A 24,523-nucleotide genomic window follows, 5' to 3' on the forward strand; every position below is an offset into this window, starting at 1 on the left:
TTTCTCTGATCCCATTAAAAGCTCTTCACAATTACAGTTGTCACCTTCAGGTTTCTGTAGTTAGAGACTCTGGGTTTTGCACAGATCCTATGTAGAAGTCATGGTGACATGGAGCATCTTCTGGAGCATTTCATCTCACTATTAGGTAGCAGGAGACATATATTTTTATAAGCACAGAATGTTAAAAGTTAAGTCAGTACAGCCAGACAACTCTGATGAATTCTTGCCTAATTGTTTTTACAGCCTTGACAGAAGTGAACATCGAATTTTTTTTATGGTTGTATGTAGATCCCTGGCTTCTGGAGTCCCCAGGAACTTGGCAGAATTAGCATAAAGGCAGCCATCCTACTGGAACTTCTGGAGAAGAGTTCAGACCTAGGCTGGGAGTTAAAGGAGCTGACCTAGATCATTTTCAGTAGAAAGTTTTTCAGGAGCAGCTGATAAGAATTCAAGAAGATTTTAAAAAAATCATGAATGGGTGAGCACCAAAAAAAAAAAAAAATAATAGAAGATGCATATGGAGCAGTGAAACATGATACAGAATAGGTGTGGGAAAATAGGCATGAACTGAGTCTTTGAAAATGGAAGAAATGGAGAGATATCTTGGTTTATCTTTTGGATGAATTTCTAATTAACCCAAACTAGTTTTTCAAAATTTAGAGCTAAAAGCCAAAGAGATAGGGCAGTGGGTAAGGTGCTTGTCTAGCACGCAACTGAACCAGATTCTATACCTAGCATCCTACATGGTCCCCTAACACTGCCAGGAGTGTCCCCTGACTGCAGAGCCAGGAGTAAGCCCTGACTTCCAAACCCTTCATTTTTTCTCAACTATTTAGAGCCAGGAAGGATTCCCCTTGGAACTTTTCTGGAGGTTTGTTCCCAGTCTAAGGAACTGCTCCAGGACAGAAGAAAACATCTCTGCTCACATAATGAGCCACTAACAGGACATGGATTGGTGTATCTAGTTACCTCACTTAGGAGGAGAACTGATTCGGGATGGAAGTGCATGGGGGGACATGTCAGCCTCTACTCTTACCATTTTAACCTGAGAAACAGCAGAGCCTGAGTGTGGTTCTGCGTGACTCAACTGTCAATGAAGCCTACACAGACTCGAATTTCTCACTCATCCCACACTTAGTATCTACAAGTCACTGAGTACTCTCTTCAATGCACACCAATTCCCCGGCTTCCCAAGCAGCAACTTCGAAAGATGAGTAGTAATCTGTTGGCACTGGAAAGATGGATCTTCCTGAGAGATCCTTGCCTAGACTCACAATTGATTGAAGATATCCAGAGGTAGAAAGAAGGTGGTTTCCTGGTCTGTAGATGATGTAGGGATTCAAGAGAGGGAATTGGGTGCTGCAGGTTTAGGGTGGGGAGGGGTTGTGTAGGAGAAGTCAGAGAAAGTCGAGCGTACACACACGTCTGTAAAGAAAATGTTTTATTTAAATTGTTAAATACCATCACCAGAATGAATTTGATTTACATTAGTTGGTGTTCATGACAGGACTCATCTGCCCTTACCCCTCCCCCCCAGACTGGAATCCCTTAACTTTGAAAACATACTATGTACAGGGCAGCAATGATCCCTGGAGTAGTGCTATTTACATGACGAAACCACAGGTGCAGACATGAGAAAATTAAAAAAAATAATAAACCACACCAACGTTGAAATAAATACTGCATAATGACAATTTATGTACAAATATTCCATATAGTCATGTCCTTCTTATTAAAATTAGAAATAATTTATGTAGGAATATGCACAAAAGATGATGTGACAGCATCTTGGTGTCAGGAAAATGGCAGACATTTATTCGCAGGGAGAGAACAGATACGATGGGGCTATTGAAACCATTGTCACTGGTCCATAAAAATTGGAACCAAGTTTTATTCATTCTTGGAACAACTCTACCTGTGTCCACTGCATATCTCAGAACGTCAAGACAGACTCAGTTTATTTTATATTGCACCTCATAGAGAAAAGGCATTGTTCATAATAATCATTTGGACTTTTGCACCAGTATCAAGCATGAGAGTTTCAAAGGGTCAGAATTGAATTGAAAAAAATGCAGCAGCAAAAAAAAAAAAAAAAAAAAAAGAAAGGCAAAAAGAAAATGACTGTTTGTGCATGGCCTTCACATAAACAAATGGCATGTATGTGTGTTTTTAAGGTGTCTACAAGCAAATCAAACCAGCTATGGCATCAATAAGAATGAGGTTATCACAGTGCACTCAAGAGAGCCAAAAAGAATGAGTGGTATATTACACTAATCAGTGACTTTTTCCTCTAGATGGGGAACTTAAGAAAATTATGACTTAGAAGCAACCCCCCCATGGGTAATAAAACTGCAAAATCAAAGGCAGGGGGTTGATATTTGGGGGGTTGGTGATGATATCAAAGAACTATTACTAGGCCAGCTGACCTTCGTTGAGTCACTTAAAAATTGGAGCTTTAAAATTATTTGTTGCAAATTTATGTCGACTATATTTCCTTAGAAATATAACTTGTGAAAAATTGAATTTTACGGCAGAAAAATCAATTATTAAACAGCCCTGTGTTTCGAGAGCTTCAAATCTTTAGCAGTATTGCTATTCACATAGTACATGGAAACTGACTAAAGAAATTGATTTCCTCAATTAAAAAACAAAAACAAAAACAAAAACAAAAGACCTTCTAGAAATAATACTTGAATCCCTGTATGAATAATGCTGGTGTTAAAAAAACAAATTTATTAAACATTACAATGGCCACATGATTTTAGGATTTTCCTGTAAACTGAATTTTGGAGGTGAAAAGAAAATCACCGTGCACCATACAATAGATTGCAAAAGTTCAAATATCTTCTTTATCAAACACACAGCTGACATACTGACATACTTTAATGTTCTCCCAAGTCATGTTGCCAAATCCTTTTCAATATGCTTGAAATTAAGTTCTTCATTCCCCCACCCCTGCCTTAACTTAAAAAAAATTGAAAGCTTCTATATCTCTGAATCAAAAATAGGGTATAAGAGAGTATCAGGTCAAAAACTTGAATTATTTTAGTTTAATAATCACTCTGGCAGGGTGAAAGAAAAGCTTCAAAGAGGGAGAAGACAAAAAGTGAGCTAGAGAAGATGTGAACAATTTGCACATATTGAACCTCGTAAGATTTTTATATTTAACATGGAAACAAATTGAATATGTTATCCTTATTTGTCACATAAAGAGGATTTTAAGTTATCTTCTATAAATTATTTTTATTCATAATGTCTGCCAAAACACAGACTCCAATTAGTTTAAAGAATAAACATGGTGTATCTTTGTATCACCCTGTTGCATTCTCTCCCCCTTTTAAAACCATGCACTAATGAAATTTATTTTTAAAAATAATATAAATTGTTGAAAATGGCTGATTTTTTTTCTTCTTCTTCCTTTTTTTTTTTTTTTTTGCAAGTTGCAGCCCCAAGAAAATAATTTAAGTATTCAGCTAATCGGTGTCCATGCAAAAAAAAGTTTCTTTAATTTCATTCAGTACAGTGTAGCCACAGAATTTTGATTTTCAGAGTCCAACACAACTTGGCATGGAGAATGGTGGGCCCATAGGAGCTCCTGGTCCCTGGCCAGAGGAAGGCTGACCGTTAGTCCTGGACCACTTCTTGGGTGTCTTGCTTCCCCTGATGAATTTCTTCCCTTGCCTTGTAGCTTCGTGCAAGGGCAGTAGAGCTCCATTTCTGTGGCATAACGGGGCTTGGGGGTGGCGGAGAAGCTGGGGGGGGGGGTGGGGGCCAGAGCAATGAAGAAAAAGGAGCGATAAAAATATAAAGGTGCCATTGAAAAGGGCTTTTGTTGCATGAAACGGACTGATTCTTTGAGATTAATCCATGGCTTCAGATTGGACCACAACTTGAGTATGATTGAACTACAAGTCCTTCATGGCTCTGCTCTTTCACCTGAGGGTCTTCTTGTAGGGCACAATGTGTGCGACTTCCTCTGAGAACACAGGGTACTCTGTATCCGGAGAAACAGGCTCAGAAGACACGACAGGAAGCATGCAGTGTTACCAGGGTTTGCGACCTGTGATTTTTCTTTCTTAATTTTGTCTTTTCTTCTTCTTATATTTTTGTAACGCTGGTTGTTATGACAACAGTTTTACGGATGCTATGAACGAGAATAAGAAGGTCCGGTTGAACTTTCCAGAGATGATTGGGAAGCTCGTCTTGTCAGAGGGGCCAAAGTTGGATCTACTAGGGAAGATGGGGGGAAAAGTTTAAACCAGCCGATCACCATGTTGGATAGCTCCAATTCATCTAATAGTATCTGGGCCACTCCCATAAAAGATTTGTGATCCATGCGGCCATAATCTCCCCAGACAATGATCTGTGGGCAGAAGAAAGAGAAAAAGGAGGGTAATATTAGCATAATCATGCACACAAAAACTTATCAGCTTAAATCTGCTCGGCAAATGTGCTGATATAATCATGAGGCTAGTTAGCTGTGTTTGATTAGATGATATGATGACTAGAATCCAAAGCTGTGCTGTATGTTAAGACCATAGCCAGTCTATGTGGCTGCAATCCTTGTGTAATGGGGCCTGCAAGTCTGTCAACTAAAAGAAAATGGCAGTATCTTATACAGTTTTTCTAGCATTGCTCACTGTCTTAAAGTTTCCAAAGAATATCCACTCTGGTCATAGAAAATAATGTGGTAAGAAAAGATATTGGACATGAGGTTGGACTGTATGAAAAACCATTGTCATTACCAATACCACCTTCCTGTCAGAAAAATGGTCTCACTCTGCTATCAAGATCCAGAAGATAATAATAGCTGCCTATACTTCCCAGGTAGTCTGGTCTGAAATGACACTTCTGTGTCCTTCTCAGAAAGGCTGGGGGTAGTATCACCTTTCTGCATGAACTAGAGTAGTTCCAATACCACTCCGACACCCTTTGACAGAAAGAACCCAGCTCCAAACTTTGCTAAATTTGACTTGACCTTATCAAACTTCCAAGTCATCTAATTTGGCTTAAATCTATAAATCTTGGACTGTGCGGCAGCTTGTGGTGGTATAGCATCTCAATATCTTGTAGTGTCAGCCCAGTAGCATCCCAGGAAATCTGATGGGAAAGTTTCATTGTAATCACCAAGTTCGGTGAGCCTAACCAGTAGCACAGAGGCTCAACTAGCACCAAACCCAGAGCCCAGTAAATCCTTGAGTAACTTTAGTAACTAAACTTTAGTAACAACTTTAGTAGCATGATGGAGAGAGAACCATCATTTCACATTGTCCTATGTTTTCTAAGATTTGATAATTCCAGTTGCCTTTGTGTTTTAACAAGCAATAGGAAGTTTGTACCAGCACAAAAGCAGGCTAGGGTGGTGGGTGACTGACTGGGGATATTGGTTGAAGGGATGGTCATACTGGTGGTGTTTGAATATTGAGTGCCTGAAATGACTGTATTATGAACATCTTGGTAAACCATGATGTTATTAAATACTAGATAAAAATTAGAAAAGAAAAAATACATGGTCAGATAAGTACCTGTAAAACCTTCCCTTGGGGACTCTCTTCAAAGGATAATAGCTGCTGGTAGAGAGGTTCCAGTGTTTTTCTTGCCACTTTTGTCTTCTTTTTGGCTATGCAGACTCCATTATCTAATAGATACACCTTGACATATGGTGCTTGGAGGAGAAAGCATAAAAGAGTCATGAGCTAAGGTGACAGGGTAGGCTCAAAACCTAGTCATCAAAATCAAAAGTCTGGTGCTTCTCTTTCTTGGATCACACCTAGCAGTTCTCAGGCGTTGTTCCTGGCTTTGCATATATAGGGTGTCATGAATTTGAATCAGGATTAGCCATATGCAAGACCAGTGTCTTACCCTTTGTACAATCTTCCCAGCTCTGGTGTTTCAACTTTGTGTCAAAATCATTAGATAAACAACAGATAACTATTGGCCATTCAAGAAATATTGACAAAGCTTCCAAATTAATTGCTATTTTGCAAGGAATCAACTATTTATCTAGCATTGAAAATAGAAATAAATGGATTAAAGTTTTTAATAAATCAAAATTGTAAAAAAAAAAGAAAATAGAAATAAATGAATTGAAATGCTTCTGGTTTCCAATAATATGCAAGAGAAATGTCTTATAAGTTCCATTTATTAATACTAAAATTTTATAAAGGTAATCAAATCAAAACTTGGGGACAATTTACTCTCCCCTTTCTTCCCTCGTAACTTAGAGGAACTCTCGGATTAGGAGAGAAGAAGCAAACTGGCTTCTCATTTGAGAGCTGTGACAATATCTTCATAACAAAATTTCCTAATATGTCTCTCTAGGAACATATACCTTTATAAAAATGTCAGACCCCAAATGCTCAGGACTAGTTAATTAGTAGATCTGTGCAATGGAGCCCTCCCTCATCTCATTACTTCTTTCTCTTCACTATACTAAAAAGTCACATCCTGCTAACTTCTCCACTTTTAGTATATTTTTGTATTATTATGTACATTCATCATTTAGATCTTAGCTGTGCATGACCATCATTTTCACCACTGCCCTCATAAGTATTTGTGATTTATTCTGGAAAACTGCTAGATTAGATCAGATGAGTTAAATCATCTGACTTCACTTGGCCATTGATACACCCACTTCCTCTTTTTGAAACATGCTCTAAAGCTTGGTTAGATATACTTCCTGCCTCTTTACAGAAGGCCTCCTTTCATATTTAAAAAAACAGTTGTTCCTCTCATTTTTGGATATTCTATGCTCCAGACTAATGCCTTCTTTACCTATTCCCACAACTCATTTACATTTCACTCAAAAGGGTTGTTTTATCGGTGGTGGTGCAGTGAGTACAAGACATGGTGGGGTTTTGATGTAAAGTGTTTAAATTATCTGAAAGCTAATTATGAATTCCATGGCTTGACATTTATCTAGCTCCTCATAAAAGCATAAAAACATGACTATAAAATGTTCTTTACAGTACAGTGGGTAGACTGGCTCCAAGACCTTTATAAAGGCAATTGCTTTAATTACCACTATAAGATTGTACAGTAGATAATCTTTGAGAATTTCTTCAAGGATAGAGGAATTTCAAATTATAATTTGGTACTAGTGGAGGTACTGAGGTAAGTTCTGAAATTTGTAGGAATTGTGCTATATATCAAATCTGATACTCTATGCATCTCTCCACAACATAGCTGGAACCAGTGGCCTTTTCCATGGTTCCAAACACTTTAGAGCATAATGACATTTCAGTCCAGAAGAGATGACATCATGGCAAAAAACTGATAATGGTTCCTGTCTTTATTTACCTGCTACAAGAAATTGGAGTCTTATAATATGAATGGCTTGCATAGATAGGCTTATACTACGGTGGAAGTCTGAATCTATTTTTATTCAAATTCTAGAGCTCTTGCGAATTTGAAAAATTCTGTAGCTCTATATAAATTGAAGAAAAACATAAAATACCAGCTAACAGGTAAGACCTAAGTATGTGTTATATAAAATGACTTATCTATGATAATTTTTTGAATTTGGTAGTGGTTTCTATTACACATACATACATTAAACTAGGTTTTATATTCCCAGTCATTCATTCTCACTGAATGTTTTCTCATGATAAAGACACAAACTTCTAAAGAAAACTAATATCTTGAAAAAGCAGTTTATGTAGAAACAAAAAATTTACCAACAAAATAAAATACAAAGACTCAACTAAAAGGTGTGCAGCATGAACAGTGACTGATAATTTTTTTTCTCTTTTTACCTGGCAGTGTCTTGGAACCTGGTTTTACAACGAGGCCACGAGCCCGAATGATTTCCACCTCCAACTGTCCCTTTTTGTCCATCATGCCCACCTGAATGTCGCCTAATGATGCAGGTGAGGAAAGAGAGGCAGCAGGGGGTGGAGGGAAAACAGATTTTTGTGATTAGCCCTAAAGCTTTGGTTTAACATCATTTCAACATTTCCTGTATCTTTTCCCTAAATTCAAATATATAATTTTAACAATGCTACCATTAAAATATACATAGTAGGTTAGAAATTTTGATATATTTATTTTAAATTACAATTTAAAAATAATTTTTAGTGGCAAAATCTGATACTTGTTCCTGATGAAAATACTGTTGAGGAGCCTCTGAAACTCAGAGGATGCAATTTTTAATCATCTAAACTGAAAATGAAATCAAGCGTGAGGACTTACCCATTGCAGGTGTAGCCAGAGTCTGGCGTCCCACAAGCTGGGCTGGACCAAGGCCATCCAGGAAATCGCTGAATTGACTGTCAGAGGCCAAGCGGACACCGGGGAAAATAAGACTAGAAGCAGAGGAACATGGGATTACAGGTCTACTCCTGCTACCTTGCTACTTTCCAGGCAGCTCAAGTTTCTCTTCAGCTTCCTTTCTAGACAAGAGCAGTTGGTGTTACCTTATTGTTTCCCACACTACTTAGATTCTAAACCCAACCCACTTGCCCCAGTGTTTCTTCCTCATTTTCCAATAGTTCAGTTGAGCCACCAGAGGCACCTGTCACATCCTACTGTGGGTTTCTGCTTTTGTATCTGTGTGTTTCTCTTGTTTGGCCTGGAGGACTGAACCATGATTTCTTTTCTTTTCTTATCTTTTCTTTTCTTTTGGTTTTTGGGTCACACCCAGCAGCGCTAAGGGGTTACTTCTGAATCAAATACTCTATACTCAGAAATCACTCCTGGCAGGCTCAGGGGACCATATGGGATACCGTCCTTGTACACGCAAGGCAAACACCCTACCTCCATGCTATCTTTCCAGTCCCTGAACCATAATTTCTATTCGTAGCATTGAGCAAACACTTTACTCCATAACAGGTATTAGATGCCTTCTTTTTGTTTGTTTCTTTTGGGTTCACACTCAGCAGTGCTCAGCGATCATTCTTGATGGAGCTCCGGGAACCATATAGAATGTTGGGGAATCAAACCCAGGTTGGGTCAACCATGTGCTAACCAAATGTCCTACCCACTATACTATCATTTAAGCAAAAGAAACATTCTTTCACTTGGCTAGTTTTACTCTCCTAGACCACTGTCATCTGTACAGACTTGTTTCTTCTACTTATAAAAATCCCTTCCCAAATCCCACTTCCTGCTCTAACCATCACCCATTTCTCTCTAGGAAGTCCTCAAAAGAGTTGCCTTTCTGTGTTGTCTTTACTTTCTGGCTTGTTATAGTCTTTTGAAATTATAATTGATTTTTCCTATCTCTCTTTCTTGCTTTAGTTTTCTCCATTCCACTAATTTCTCTGATGAAGGATGTCTCATGGCCACATGGCAAATCTTCACTCACTACTCAGACACATTTGCATCCATCATCTGACATTTGGACCTCTCCCTTTTCCTTGAAACACATTCTCTTTCTTTTTTGGGGTGGGCACACCTGGTGATGCTCAGGTGTTACTCTTGGCTCTACGCTCAGATGTCACTCCTTATCTCAGGGGACCTTATGGGGTATTGGGGATTGAACCCACATCCATCCTGAGTCAGCTGCGTGCAAGGCAAATGTCCTACCACTGTGCTCCCATTGCGGTCCCTGAAACACATTCTCTACTCTGCTTCCTAGTCCCTCTAGTCTCCTGGTCCTCTTGCTGCATGATCTCAATTTCCTTAGTGGCATGTTCAGGCAATAAACATTGGGTGCTTAGTCTTTCAACCTCTTTTTTTGTTCAGATGTCTAAATTCCATGGCAACTTAATCCAGACTCAGGGTTTTAACATCATTGCTGGTACTGCCTTTTCTAGCATTACTCAACCTTTTGATACTGAGAACTGTCAGTTGTCCTGTACATTGCCCATAGACTGGCAGTTATAAACCAAGACAAGTGGTCTTAGATTTTTCCACACTGCTGATGCTAAGCAAATTCTTGCCTCCAGATTTCAGCCTTGCTTCAGCCTAGAATGTTCTTCTCTCATATAGCCACTGCCCACTAACTGCCTCTAGATTTTTTCACTTCAGCGTGCTCTTTTTTCCTGTCTACATAAAATCCAAATGCATCTTCCACCATCTCTCTCTCTTTTTTCCTCAAATTTTCTCTCTAGGAGATGACTACACTATCATGACAATTTTATGAGTGAGAGAAGTAGAATGCCTGTCTTAAAAACGGCAGGGATGGTATCTCTGACACACATCACAAAGAATGAGAACAATCAGTGCTGGCGGGGATATGGAGAAAAAGGAACTCTTATCCACTGCTGGTGGGAATGCCGTCTAGTCCAACCTCTATGGAAAGCAATATGGAGATTTCTCCAAAAATCTGAAATTGAGCTTCCATTCGATCCAGCTATTCCACTCCTAGGGATATACCCTAGGAACACAAGAATACAATACAAAAATCCCTTCCTCACACCTATATTTATTGCAGCACTATTCACAATAGCCAGGCTCTGGAAACAACCAATATGCCCTTCAACAGATGAATGGCTAAAGAAACTGTGGTACATATACACAATGGAATATTATGCAGCCATCAGGAGAGATAAAGTCATGAAATTTTCCTATACACGAATGCACATGGAATCTATCATGCTGAGTAAAATAAGTCAGAGGGAGAGAGAGAGAGAGAGAGAGAGAGAGAGAGAGAGAGAGAGAGAGAGAGAGAGAAAGAGAGAGAGAGACGTAGAATAGTCTCACTCATCTATGGGTTTTAAGAAAAATAACTATTTTTGCAACAATTCTCAGAGACAATGAGAGGAGGGCTGGAACTTCCAGCTTACTTCACTACAAAGAGTGGTGAGTGCAGCTATAGAAATAACTACACTGAGAACTATCATTCACATGATAACCATGTGAATGAATGAGGGAACTGGAGAGCCTGTCTAGAGTACAGGTGGGGGTGGGGTGGGATGGAGGGAGATTTGGGACATTGGTGGTGGAAATGTTGCACTGGTGAAGGGGGTATTCTTTACATGACTGAAACCTAATTACAATCATATTTGTAATCAAGATGTTTGAATAAAGATATTAATAAAAAATAAAGGCAGGGATGGGGAAGAAGGGGGTGGTGGGAAGGTTCCACTGGTGAAGGGGGTGTTCTTTTTATGACTGAAACCCAACTACAATCATGTATGTAATCATGATACTTAAATAAAGAAAAATATTATGTATAAAATTTTTTTTCTGATTATGAACCTCTTCTGACATTGTTTTCCTTCTGTAACCTCCCACCCCAGTTCTGTCAGTTGCCCCTTAATCTTGTGCCATGTTCCTCCCCAAGTTATAAAATTTTCGCCTTTGATCTCTTGGAATTTCCTGAGAACTCACATGGTACCAAATATTTGCTAAAATAAAAAAGAGAGAGATGATAACTTAAACAGATTTTCCAGTGCATATTTAGTCTTATCGGTTTCTAAAGCCTTGACCCCAACTTAATTTTTAGCAAAAACCCCATTTCTCAACCCCCTACATTAATTCATAATCTGCTTGCATTCCTTAAAACCCCAATTCACAGCACTAAATTGATAAGCCCTTATATTCCTAGAAATCCAAGTTATAGCACAGTGCCAGAATACAGGAAGAGAATTTTTGCTAGATAACTTTCTAAGTGTTCAGCCCATATCAAAAATGACTATAGAGGCTGGAGAGATAGCATGGCGGTAAGGCATTTGCCTTGCATGCAGAAGGTCGGTGGTTCGAATCCCGGCATCCCATATGGTCCCCCGAGTGTGCCAGAAGCAATTTCTGAGTGTAGAGCTAGGAGTAACCCCTGAGCACTGCTGGGTGTGACCCAAAAACCAAAAACCAAAAAAAGAAAAGACTATAAAATTTCTGGGGCAGAAAGGCTATAGTTCAAAGATTTATATATCTGGAACAGTATCAAGGTGTTTCACCACAGTAAGTGTGCAGTGTTCATTTACAGGCATGCCTCTGGTGTGTCTCCAGACCACTGAGTAAGCACAGAAGTTCACTTCAAATTTTGGGTCTCCCAGTTCATACACATGCTATGTGGCCTGTTAAGTGTGTGACAGCATTATGGCTTATAAAAATGATAATAAATTAAAAAAATAAACAAACCAAACTTTCTTACTACGAAAAGCTAACCATTCTCAGAGCTATTGGGAAAATGGCAGTAATGGACTTGCTCTTTGCAGGGCTTGCTCAACTCTTCGTCAGCCATAGGACAATTCTATAGAGTGTGACAGAGATATGTCAACAAAGAGCAGAGCAGTAAAAGGAGACCTGGAGCAGCTTCTATTGATGCTCCATCTTCCCCAACCTTAACTTCCAAATGTCTGATTCATCCCAATATTTGTACGTTTCCCTCACCGTCCCAGGCAACTTCATTTATTTACACATGCCTGGAAACTGCAGGCATCTCTTGTATGTAGAGAGTGCACTTTGGGCAAAAGCATCGGGATCCCACAATAGCTCTCAGAGTGAACCCAACATACATTTGCTGTGTCAACATTTGAGCTTGCACAGAAGCGACAGAGGGAGGCCCTTCTGCGAAACCCTAGTTTCCCCTACTAATGTCTTCTACTCTCTGGACCACAGAGCTTCAGCTTCTAATCCATGTTTTTATTTGTTTGTTTTTTGGTTTGGTTTAGTTTGGGCTGACAGTGCCCCACGGTGACTGCAGATGCCTTAGAAAACTTTTTCCAAGCAGTCGAGTCATAAACACAATCATGACCAGGATCACCAACTGTCTTGGGGGGATTTCTTTGCTGCCATCCCACTGAGCTAAACTACTTGGGACTGGAAGAAATGGAGTATGGATCAACAGTCTTGGTTAGGAATTGCTTATTAGGCAAAGGTGTAAAAGAATGGTCAGCGTTTCTAGGGATGGCACCAGCATTTAAAACTGTTGTGTCTTCAAGACGAAACAGGTGTATGAACATTGAGTGGAAATAAAAAACGATCAGATTTAAACACCAAACCCAGAGTCAACAATAACAGAATTGATACCCTATCTACAACAAGCTATACACAGAGGGGAACTGTTACACTATCACTCCGGGGGGCAAAGAAGGGAGATATGGATCGCTTCTCGGCCTTTTGGCTAAGATCAAGTGTAGTATCTGTTCTTATCAGTTTAATATCTGATACGTCCTCTATCCGAGGACAACATATTAAATGGATTTTTGGAGCTGGAGTCGGAAGAAGAGCTTGCTCCGTCCGCTCCGCGCATCGACCCGGTATTGCAGTACCTCCGGGAACGGTGCCCGAAGAAGAAAAAAAAAAAAAAGAAGGGAGATATGGGACACAGGCTGGGAAAAGGGGTGGAGGGAGGACAGCCCTGGTGGTGGGAATGACCCTGATTCATGGTCACTATGTACCTTAAATATTACTGTGAAAGATTTGTTATTCACTTTTGGTCACAATAAAAATTATTTAAAAAACAATTGTTGTGTTTTGTAGGAATCATTTCCAGTTGTCGATAGTTTACTTGCTTAAGCAATGACTGTCATGGAGTAGCCTTTTGTCATGAAAGCAAAGCACCACCCCTAGTCTTAACTCTTATGGTCAGTGACCCAGAGAACAAAAATCACAATGAAAGGGCCAGAGTGATAGCACAGTAGTATTGCACATGGCCAACCCAGGACAAACCCAGGTTTGATCCCTGGCATCCCATATGGTCCCCTGAGCCTGCCAGGAATAATGTCAGAGTGAAGAGACAGAGAGCAACTCCTGAATGCTGCTGGAATTGGCCCAAAAAACAAAATGTCAGCATGTACATACACCAGAGCATCTTGTATGTGTGTACCAGAGTGACCACGTGTGCCTGCATCAGTGTCTGTACATGAGCCAGAACATGTTGTGTCTGTACATAAGAGTGACCATACATACATGTGTCAAAGCATATTGTGTGTTGTGTGTATGTGTATCCAAGCACATTAGTGTGTCTGTGAACATATGTGTGCTGGTGCCCATCTGCATCCGAGCATCCCTGTGTGCATCAGAGTCTGTGTGTGCCCGCGCCAGAGAAGATGCGGAGAAGACTTAGAAGACCTTGTGGAGGCCTCACTCACTTTCCTTCCGAACTATAGCTGTTCATGCTGCCATCTGTTGATTCTCGGCTTGCCTGTCGAGTCATCCAGTTTCTCATTTCCACAGCCAGGCCTGTCTCTGTACTCCTCTGGACAGTGCTCCGGAGCTTTTTACCCCCTGCCTCTGTGGAGACAGAAAATCCAAGTGGTGATGAGATCCTTGGCCATCACTTGATGGCCACGGAAGAAGTCTGTGCATGCTGCGCATGCTCTGTGGCACCCTCGATTGCAAAGAACCATGCCAACATGATGCATGTGTTAAGGAGAGCGAGGGACAAAGGTTTTTCAAACAGCATCTTGTCGAGTGGGATGAACATTTTCTAAGAAACCTTCGAGCAGCACAAAACAGCATTGTTTTATTTCCATTCAAAACAGTGTTCATGTGGGTAACAAAGGAACAAAAAGGTTCAATCTAAAGAAAATAAGCCTGGTTTTCATTGTGATATTTAAATACAATGCTAATTTATGCCCTTTTCTTCTTGTCATAGTAAAAGAAGCACATCATTGTTCCCAAAGAACAGGTGGTGAATAATTCTCAGATCCTGGCTTTAATGCTCACTAGAAACCCTGAGTTTGCAGGGCACAAGTTATTGATAGCAAAGAAAGCTATACATGGAGACAGCCTTGTTTGGTAGCAGAGTCACATCGCAAAGGCAATGCAAAAGGCCAGAATTCTCTTGTGGAAAAAAAGTGCTTCATTTCAGGTCCTGGGTAAACTGTTCTCAGGGATCTGACACTGAGGTTCACTTATGGAGCCCTCAGAAGAGAAAATGGGATGACACATCATAGGTCTGAGAGGAAGATGAGGGAGAATTCAGTGTGGAAAGCACCTCACAGAGTAGGGTTTGAGCTGGGGCTGAAAAATGACAGGCTGGGTAGGAACAGAAAGTGAGAAGAGTGTGTTTTGTGGAAGAAAGAAGAGGATTAGAGAATGGGGAGAAGTTTCAGCACCAAGGGAGGGTGCTAGAAACCAAAGCAGAGTGTGTGTGTGTGTGTGTGTGTGTGTGTGTGTGTGTGTGTGTGAGAGAGAGAGAGAGAGAGAGAGAGAGAGAGAGAGAGAGAGAGAAAGAGAGAGAGAATGTAGCAAGAGTGATAGTCCATATAATCTGTTAATTTATAAGATATTGATATATTCTGGTCACACTTATTAGTATTTTGAGAGGCAGTTATAATAGTAAATACTTTTTAACTGTTTGCTATTAAGAATTTCATTTGAGATACTGAAGTTTGCAATGACTCAATGAATTCCCCTTTTAATTGAACATCTCTTGTTTGCTTACCCTTTGAAACACTGAAGTTACACTTGTTCCTACTATCTGCTTTAATATACATCACAATTCTTTACAAAACTAAATTTAAGCTATAACTGATCTATAAGTCAGCTCTGTTTCCCAAGGCTGATTGCTTTAAGATAGCCAAAATATTGTACCGATACAAACTATAAGATGATTGAATACCTTATAACATCCATTGGACAGGGAAAACTTAACAGAGAAGAAATGGCAGAGTAATGGTAATGCTTATAAATTGGCAACTTTTCATTCAATAAATGACTTAAATTAAGACACATTATTTGATTCTAAAACCACTAGATGAAAGCAGGAGGAAGGACAATGATAAGAGACAAATCACCATTCCACCAGTTCCACTTCACTCTGGGGACCTACCTATCACCATCATCAGTATTGCACTTAGTGGCACTAATAGTAGAGAAATCACACATTCCTCCCGATGAAAGATAAACAATATCACCCACCTATCAAGTGTTTCTGCATAAAAAATTTCAAACCATCCAAGACCCATCCCAATTTAAGATTGGCAGTATAATGAAAGAAATCACGTTATTCATTGTCATCTGCTAAAATGTAAAAAAAACCCAGATAATATACTGAGCTCTTAAAATTTTTCAGGTTTTTGGAATTAACCACTAGTTTCCAAGATACAGAGAAAAAAATAGTGAAATAAATATACATTGAAAAAAAAAGATAAACCCACAACACGAGTGTGATTCACTAGAAATGATCTACTTTCTTATAAAGCTCATCATAAAAAAAAAGTTGGGGAAATTGCTTCTGAATAAAGAAATCATATGTTTATAATCAGCAAGTGCTAGGCTTATCTTTTAATTAGCTTCTGGTTGAGGAAAACAAAAAATCCTAAAATCAAACCCTAAAAGTCAAACACTCTTAAAGTAGTGTTAGGTCACTTAGTGAAAATTTGAATATAGATTTGATATTAGGTGGGATTGGGAAGTTATTTGTTTAGGTAGATATTATCAACATGATATATGTGCTGAAAAATTAGGAAAATTTTGGATACAGATTCGATATTAGGTAAGATTTGGAAGTTATTTGTTTAGGTGGATATTATTAATATGAGATCTATGTCAAATATAACAAATGATATATTGTGTGTAAATTACTTTGCAAATGGTGTAGCCAAAAAATCCTAAGAACCCAAACACAAAAAGAACACCTGTATAAAGCAAAGAGGGTAAAATACATATTTTCAAAGTGATAGAAATCATTAGCATGATGATCATCCAAGATGAGGATTGGCAGCATCCACAAAAGAAATCACACTATTCGTTGTCATCTACTAAAATCCAAGAAGCCCAGATAATCTGTTGAGCTCTTAAAGGCTCTTAAAAACATGTCTTTTATAAATGTATTTTATTTTTTATTTGTATTTTTTACCTGATCCACCTATTTTAAAAGGAAACATTTTCATAATTGCAAAGTGTTTTGTGCATATCATAGTCACAATAACAATTAACCTAAATATAATTCATTGTGGTGTGTGCAGACAATGTCTCAACTATTCTGCCATGAAAACCTAGAAGCTGAATCTGTGTTAACAGTGAAGGTGACTGTAAGATGAATGGTAAGCTGAATTCCAAGATGGCGCCCATGATAATACTGCTTGTGTGGGTAATGCAAGCTACTAAACAGCTGATCAAAATAGGAGATTATCTGAGTGGTTTTCACATCCCTTGAGCAATTTAGGAGCAGAGACCTTTCTTTGGCTGGTTCCTGAGAGGTGAAACACACCAAGATTCTGTGTCTTAGCTTGAAGATGAGGAAGCCCCGAAGAATGGATCTTAGCCTGAACTCCAGCTGCTGAGAACTGAAGTTAGTCTGACAATCAGCAAAATGGGGACCTCAAAACAAGGAGCTGGGTTCTGCTCAAAACCTGAACGATCTTGGAGAACAGATTTTTTCTTTAGTCTTCAGAAAAGAACTTGACATCTTGATTTTAGTTATGTGATCCCCACACAGAAAACCCATGCCATGGATGGCATGCAAGATGTGTAATCCCCAAGGATCCCCGAGTGTTGTTTAAAGCTGCCAAATATGTCGAAACTATTAAAAAGCAATGTGTAGTTTTTGAGGATACGTTTTTAAGGAGAACTATAAAAATAACCTCTTGTGGGGCTGGAGCGGTGGTGCAAGCAGTAAGGTGTCTGCGTTGCCCATGTTAGCATAGCACTGACTGTAGTTCGATTCCCCGGTGTCCCATATAGTCCTCCAAGCCAGGAGCAATTTCTGGGCACATAGCATAAGCATCAATGGGTGTGGCCCCAAAACAAAACAAAAGAAAATAGAACAAGAAATATAACCCTTGTGATTGTAGCATGATGGTCAAATGATGACCAAATAAAACTGGAGAACTCCACAGCCACAGAAGAGTGCCTGTATCTTTAAAAAGCAAATTGTGTATGTATGTAGACACATGTCCATATATTTACACACACACACACACACACACACATCTATATAAGTGTATTTGTTGAAATGTTTAAAATTACTACTTTTTTCATTTTTGGTTTTTGGGGCCACACTCGTTTGACGCTCAGGGGTTACTCCTGGCTAAGCGCTCAGAAATTGCCCCTGGGTTGGGGGGACCATATGGGACGCTGGGGAATCGAACTTCGGTCCTTCCTTGGCTAGCGCTTGCAAGGCAGGTACCTTACCTCTAGAGCCACCTCACCAAATTACTACATTTTTAAGGTAGCAAACTATAGTACTAATATTTGCCTATCTCTTGAGCTAATCCAGGACCCTAACAACTAAATGAAGAAACTGAAAGAAAAAGAAATTAATAGAAATAAGCAGGTGACTCTCAAACATTCCAGAGTTTAACATAATCCAGTCACTGTAATAGCTTCATCATAACTTTTATGAGTGTTATCATGGTGGTAAAGGGTTCTGAGGAGCTTTCATAATAAAAACAGACACCAGGGTGTTCAATATGTCACTTTTCTTTTCTTTGTCTTACCAGTAGGCTTAAGTAAACGTTAATTCTTGGCTAGAGAGGTAGTACAGAAGGTAGGACTCTTGCCTTACATGTGGCAACCTGGGTTCAATCTCCTGCACCCAATATGGTTCACTGAGCTCTGCCAGGAATAATTCCTGAGTGCAGAAGAAAACCCCACAACCTTGATCTTATGGTTCAGGATTCTCCTACCTTTTAGGTTCACAGGAAAATTGTGACACTAGCACAGAAAATTATTATACCCAATGCCCATTTCCTTACTTTGAACTTCTTACATGGGTTCTGATACATTTGCCATCTAATGAGCTATCAATTAATTTACTCATACTGATTTCTGACATTACATTTACACTTTCTAGTTTGCTGTTTATATATTAAGGTACACGTACATTATGTGGACATATTAATGTGCAGTACTATTTACTACAGCATATATATAGACATCAGTGAAGCCGTTTATTTTCAGAAGAAGCATTATAAAAGCTTAATTTACTCACCTGTAGAAAACTAGAAAACATTTTATGTCATAAGTAAAATTTTCTGTAGGTATAAGTCATTAATATTATACCTGATTACATGTTATGATCAGAGTTAATATATAAAAATTATTTATTAAATTTAATTATTTCCAATAAAATACTATTAAAACCATACTAAAATCCATGGGTCATGGGGCCAGAGTGATAATACAACAGGTAGAACATTAGTCTTGTATGTGGCCAACCCAGGCTGGGTTCCTGATATCCCATAGAGTCCCCTAAGCCTGCCAGGAGTGATCCCTCAGTACAGAATCAGGACTAGGTCCTGAGCACAGCCAGGCATCATCCCAAAATAAACGAACAAAGAAGGAATTAAAAATAAAAGTATGGTTGCTCATGTCTGTATCAGGCCAACTCCATAGACTCACCCTTTTCTTGAGAAATAACTACACTGACAACTATGGTGACAAGGTAAATGAGTGAGAGAAGTAGAATGTCTGTCTCGAATATAGGCGGGGACATGGAGCAGGGAGATTGAGGGTATTGCTGATGAAAATGTTGCACTGGTGAAGGGGGTGTTCTTTATATGACCGAAACCCTACTATAATCATGTCTGTAATCAAAGATATTATTAAAAAAAAAGACATAAACAAAGCTGTGAAAAATCCTGGGTACACCAGCCACACAGCTGGCAATTTCAGAGTGGGTCAAGTTCCCCCTCTGCTGAAGTTACGTCTGCTTTATCCATCACACATAATTACCTCTATGATTCTCTGTACACACACCAATCTGACCAAACTCCAGGTATACCAGTATTTAGGCTGATACCACCAGGACTCTGTTGTAGCAATTGCAGGCACCCTCTCTCCAGCCCTTCTCCACCACGTTCTCCTATTCTAGGAGTCTTTGCAGCCAAAAAAATGTCCCACCAAAATTGTAGTATCAGTAATAATGCTTTGAGTTCCAGGACCACATGGCCACATTTGAGGCCTTGTGACTACCTCATTTTTTTGATGTTGTCATAGCCTTAGGAGCATACCAATTTAGATGCCAATGTATACCTGAGGTCAGAAACAAATGAAGTAACAGAATGCTCAATTTGCAACAAGAGTTTATTTTAAACCTTCTCCCAAAGACTTAATGACCTCATTGGAGATACAATAATTTTCACAAATCTGCTCCTGCTGTGCTTCTTTTTTTTCTTCTTCTCTTCTCTTCCTTTTTTAAAAACTAACTTTGCTCTAAATTATCTGAAAATAAACGTATCATAGTCAACTATATCAATCGTGTGATGATGTTTTTTTAAATAAAGTAAATAAAAATAACACTAAAATAAAATAAAATCACTAAAATACAAAAAGGAAAGAATTACTATTTTATGAGTTACCACTATGTAGAGACATTGGATATAAAACCCATCAGTTTCTAATTTTTACAACAGTGCTGTGTTGATTATTATTATTATTATTATTATTATTATTATTATTATTATCATTTTCTATAGGAGGAGACTGCCTAAGCCACACAACTGGAAAGAGATTTGAGGAGATTTGAATCAAACTCTTGGCTATGCCAAAATATATGCGTGTTTCACAGAGCAGGTTGACTGCCATTTAGCAGTTCAAACACAAATTTAAAATTTCAAAGTGATTAATGACTTGAAACCCCTAGTTTCATGTCCTTCTTCAATATTTTATGGACAGAATTAAAATTTACATAATTTATGCTGATGATATCCCACTTAAAATGGGGGAAATTTCAATTCCATTGCCAAATTATAATGATAAATTCGACATATTTAATTTTTTAAAAAATGTTTGGGCCACACCTGAAAATGATTAGGAGTTACTTGTGGCTCTGCACTCAGGAATTACTCCTGGAAGTTCTTGGTGGACTGTATGGTATATTGGGAATGAAATCCAGAATATATGATATAGATATGGATATTTAATTAATGGTAGAATGTGAACCAGATACTATATGTGATATAATTTGGAAAACTATAGAATTATATGCAAATCCTTATTTTAAACATGACTGAAATAACAAAGTACTTCTAAACATGTAGGAATGAAGGGAAACTTGCAGGAATGAAGGGGGGCTTTGCAGAAATGAAGAATGGAAGATTAAATTAGCCAATGCATTTATTAGCTGACTTCCTATCCAGATCTTCCCCCCTCCCACTCCAAGACTGCTGTCATTGTATCAAGAGCAGAATACAGAGAATGGAAAGCAAAAACCATTCAGTTTTTGTCTTTATCTAAGGAAGTATCCAATTAGAGATACACTACAAACTACTGGAAGCAGAGACTATTAGCTTCAGGAGCTCTAAAGGCACAGTAGAGAAAAAAGAAATGACTAGCCCACTTCAGAAATGTTCTTTCAATCACTGAGTTAGAAGCAAGAAGTCAAGGAGGAAAGCATGAATGAGGCCTCCTCAACACAAATCTTTCTGGCTGTAAAGAAGAAAAGGCAGAGAAGCTAGAACCATCACTGCTGCTATTGAGTAAACCCAGAACAGTACCCTGATGTCAATCTGTGCCCTTCCCACCAAGTGGGATTTGCTGATTGCTGTTTCCTGTTTGCTCCTTTCTCAAGAAGAATTTTAATTTTCAGTACTCTTGCTCTTATACTATTTAGGTGGATGTGTTGGAAGCAGATAATTTGTCTATAGGCTTATAGTAACTATAATATGAAAAGTCACAATAATTCCAAGGCTGAGTGAGGGCTGAGGCCTCCAAGATCTTACTTAGACTTCAAGTGGTTTTTCTGGGTAGGAGCAGAAGATGTTGTATATGCAAAAAAAAAGCAGTGTGCATGGTCGTCTGGGCAGTCAAGCCCACAGGTAAGGTTACAATGAAGAGAGGCATATATTTACCTTAGGTTTCTTCCATAAATTTATTTTTCCCTTCCCTGTCTCCTTATGCAAATGTTTTTTAATTTTTTATTTTTAATTATGAGAACAAAGATGCAAAGAAAGAGGACAAGGTAGAGTTACAGTAGAAGGACAATCACCCATAAACAGAATTCTCAGAAATCCCCTTGCTGATATCTGAACTTTGAACTGTCAGCCAAAGAACATTAAGAAAAATAAAACAGAACCCATGTACAATTACTTTGTCCCACAAGTCCCCAGATTGTAATACATAATATTTCTTAGCAGCACACAAAGCAATGTAAAGCCAGAAAACTTATGAAACTCCTTAAACATTGAAGGCAAAGTACTTTTTTACATTTCCATGCACATGCATATTAGTTTAAGTTAACCTCAAAAGTTTAAGTGGGTTGTTTTTCTTAAGGATTAGAGTCAAACGAGCACAGTAAAAATGGTGTTAGAGTGGCAATTATTGTTTGCATAGACCCACCAAAATATGAGGGACATGGAAAAGAAAAGCCTTGGCCTAAATACAAGGAGACCCTACCCCTGAAGTTTCCTGACATAAGACCAACTCTAGGCTCCAGGCAAACTAGTTTGTCTAATCCAAGTCATTTTCTGTAGTGACATTACACTTTTATTTTTCACACAGTCTCTGTTGTTGGTATCATGTTTCTGTATTAAAAATCCTGGAATCTGCATATCCTACATTGAAGTCAGGGTGGTGCGGAGCGTCCTCTCGTTTCACCTCACAATTAAAGGGCAATGCAGAGAGCCCTGTTCTGTAAGCAGGTCGTTGTTGTTGTCAAGTCTTCTTAGTGTTAAGGGAAGTCTCTTTTGAGCAGGTCGATGTCAGAGCAGTGGTAGGGTCTTCCCCGGTAGAGGATTGATTCCATATGTTGTTATAAAAAAACCTTGGATGTTTCGTAGATAGCTTCCCTGGTTCAGGGATGAATGGAGGATGCCCATTCTTCTGAGGCCTGTGACTGGTCATTATATCAATGTTCAGGGTGTAAGGTCCCATTGCACTAAAAGATTTGTGTGTTCCAATCTCTATTAGATAAGAACTTATTTGTATGTATAGTATTTTCCCATTTTAATGTGCCTATGCAAACAAGGAACAATGCCATGTGGCATAATAGGCACATATGGGGGCCGTTAGACCAAGTCCAACAATCCCCATGACATGGTTCAATCATAAGCATTAAACTGGGGGACTCTTTCACCAAAATTCCTAATTGAACAGCTCACAAAGAGAAGAAAAGATAAAAAGTGGGTAGAATCGTCACTGTAAAAGAATACTTAGTAAGAGTTATAGCTGTCAAAGAAAATACACATAAAATATTCAAAAGACATATGTGTCCATTTTATGTCTTTTGAAATAGTTGAGAGTTGTTAAATCCAATGCACGACTTTGGTCTGTGATTAGAACTGAGTAGTACTGAAGTTAAAAAGAGTAAATGTGGGGTTCTGATGGTTGGGGGTGAGAGAGTTAAGGATTAATAATGAACTTTGTAGGGGTGTGCGAAAGGGCAGAATCTGTTGGGGGCAGGAGGTCGGTCTTGGTGCTTAACAAGGTAAGAACTGAGGGTAAAAAGGGTTAAATAGGGGAAGATAACAAATCCGGTTGGGAGATGAGGGAGTAGAAGGGGCTCTGGTGTGGGGGAGGGGCAATATATCAGAGGGGTTATATACATTGTATAGCTGAATTGTTTATGGATTAGGCTTGGCATTCAGAGAGGACCACTGTATAGGAAGTCAGGCCTACATATACACTGATTTTAGAGACCTATTTGAATGTTATCCTCCAAATCTAGAGCATTCCATTTTTTTTTCCAGTGGAAGACACCCAGAAGTCCTGGCATGTGGAGTCTTCTCTCCTTATGCAAATTTTACAAACAAGGATGATTTTCAAAATTAGGGTTGTTAAATTTGGCTAAACAAAATGCATTCTGGGGCCAGTGAGGTGGTGCTAGAGGTAAGGTGTCTGCCTTGCAAGTGCTAGCCAAGGAAGGATCACGACAGTGGTTCAATCCCCCGGCGTCCCATATGATCCCCCCAAGCCAGGGGCAATTTCTGAGTACTTAGTCAGGAGTAACCCCTGAGCATCAAATGGGTGTGGCCCAAAACAAAATAAAACAAAACAAAAAAAAAAACAAATTGCATTCTTTTAGGAGTACTTTATATAACTATGTACTACAGTTTTAGGTCCAACTGGATTTGAACCCACTTCTTAACTATGAGAAATCTCCTAGGTTTCGGTTGGACAAGCTAAAATTGTGAGAAGTCATTTTTCCAGCCAGCCTGATCACTAGGGAATGAACATAGGGTTGAGGTTCTATTCCATATAGAATTCTGGGAATTAAACCCATATCATCTTCATGCAAGGCAAGTGATTTACCTACTGGACTATCTCTCTGGTCCAAGAAGGCTTTTTTTTTTTTTAAACGATTGGGTCCCTAAAGGACTCTGGGAGTTCAACTCTTTAAGAATTAGGTTGTTGAAGACTTGGGAATGCAGTATGAAGGGTGAGAGAGTAGGAGACACAGGCCACCTGGACCCAACAGATCTCTGAGCCCCCTGCTGTTACATGGCCAGTGGGGAGGGCCAGGTTCCACCATATTGGGGAGAAGAGGATGTCAGACTAAATCTTTTATTTAGTAGGAGACTGGTCAGAATTAAATGGGACCTAAGAATGTGTCCACTAATAAAATTAAATCGGAGGGGTCAATTAGAAAGTACCTTCACTCTGGAAGATGAGGAGGCTATCAGGTGATTTAAAAGGTGACCTAATGTGGTTCTAAAAAAGGGGGAGAGAAGTGACAGGGAAGAATTTCCTTGGCAGAGCTAGCTCAAATGTAAAAGGTTTTTAATAAGCCTCCAGATTTATAGCTTCT

At 39.0% G+C, this 24,523-nt stretch overlaps 1 protein-coding gene and 1 non-coding gene across 21 annotated transcripts in view; one reads left to right on the top strand and one right to left on the bottom strand.

Moving 5' to 3' along the window:
- Positions 1-3,447: 3,447 nt before the first annotated feature.
- Positions 3,448-24,523, bottom strand: part of RIMS2 (regulating synaptic membrane exocytosis 2) — a 565,766-nt gene continuing 544,690 nt past the window's right edge. For all 20 annotated transcript variants that reach the window (XM_049773842.1, XM_049773835.1, XM_049773829.1 and 17 more), the window contains 5 exons: positions 13,980-14,121; positions 8,191-8,303; positions 7,755-7,856; positions 5,526-5,665; positions 3,448-4,363 (listed from right to left, as the gene is read on the bottom strand). In XM_049773842.1, coding sequence (XP_049629799.1) covers positions 4,145-4,363; positions 5,526-5,665; positions 7,755-7,856; positions 8,191-8,303; positions 13,980-14,121 — 716 coding nt within the window. In that variant the 3' untranslated portion in view covers positions 3,448-4,144. The remainder of the gene's footprint in view (positions 4,364-5,525; positions 5,666-7,754; positions 7,857-8,190; positions 8,304-13,979; positions 14,122-24,523) is intronic.
- LOC126010328 (U2 spliceosomal RNA) lies at positions 12,990-13,179 on the top strand. Its single transcript, XR_007496403.1, has one exon. It is a non-coding gene; the product is annotated as a U2 spliceosomal RNA (small nuclear RNA).

Source organism: Suncus etruscus, chromosome 5, assembly GCF_024139225.1.
Source record: "Suncus etruscus isolate mSunEtr1 chromosome 5, mSunEtr1.pri.cur, whole genome shotgun sequence".
NCBI classification, from domain to species: Eukaryota; Metazoa; Chordata; class Mammalia; order Eulipotyphla; family Soricidae; genus Suncus; species Suncus etruscus.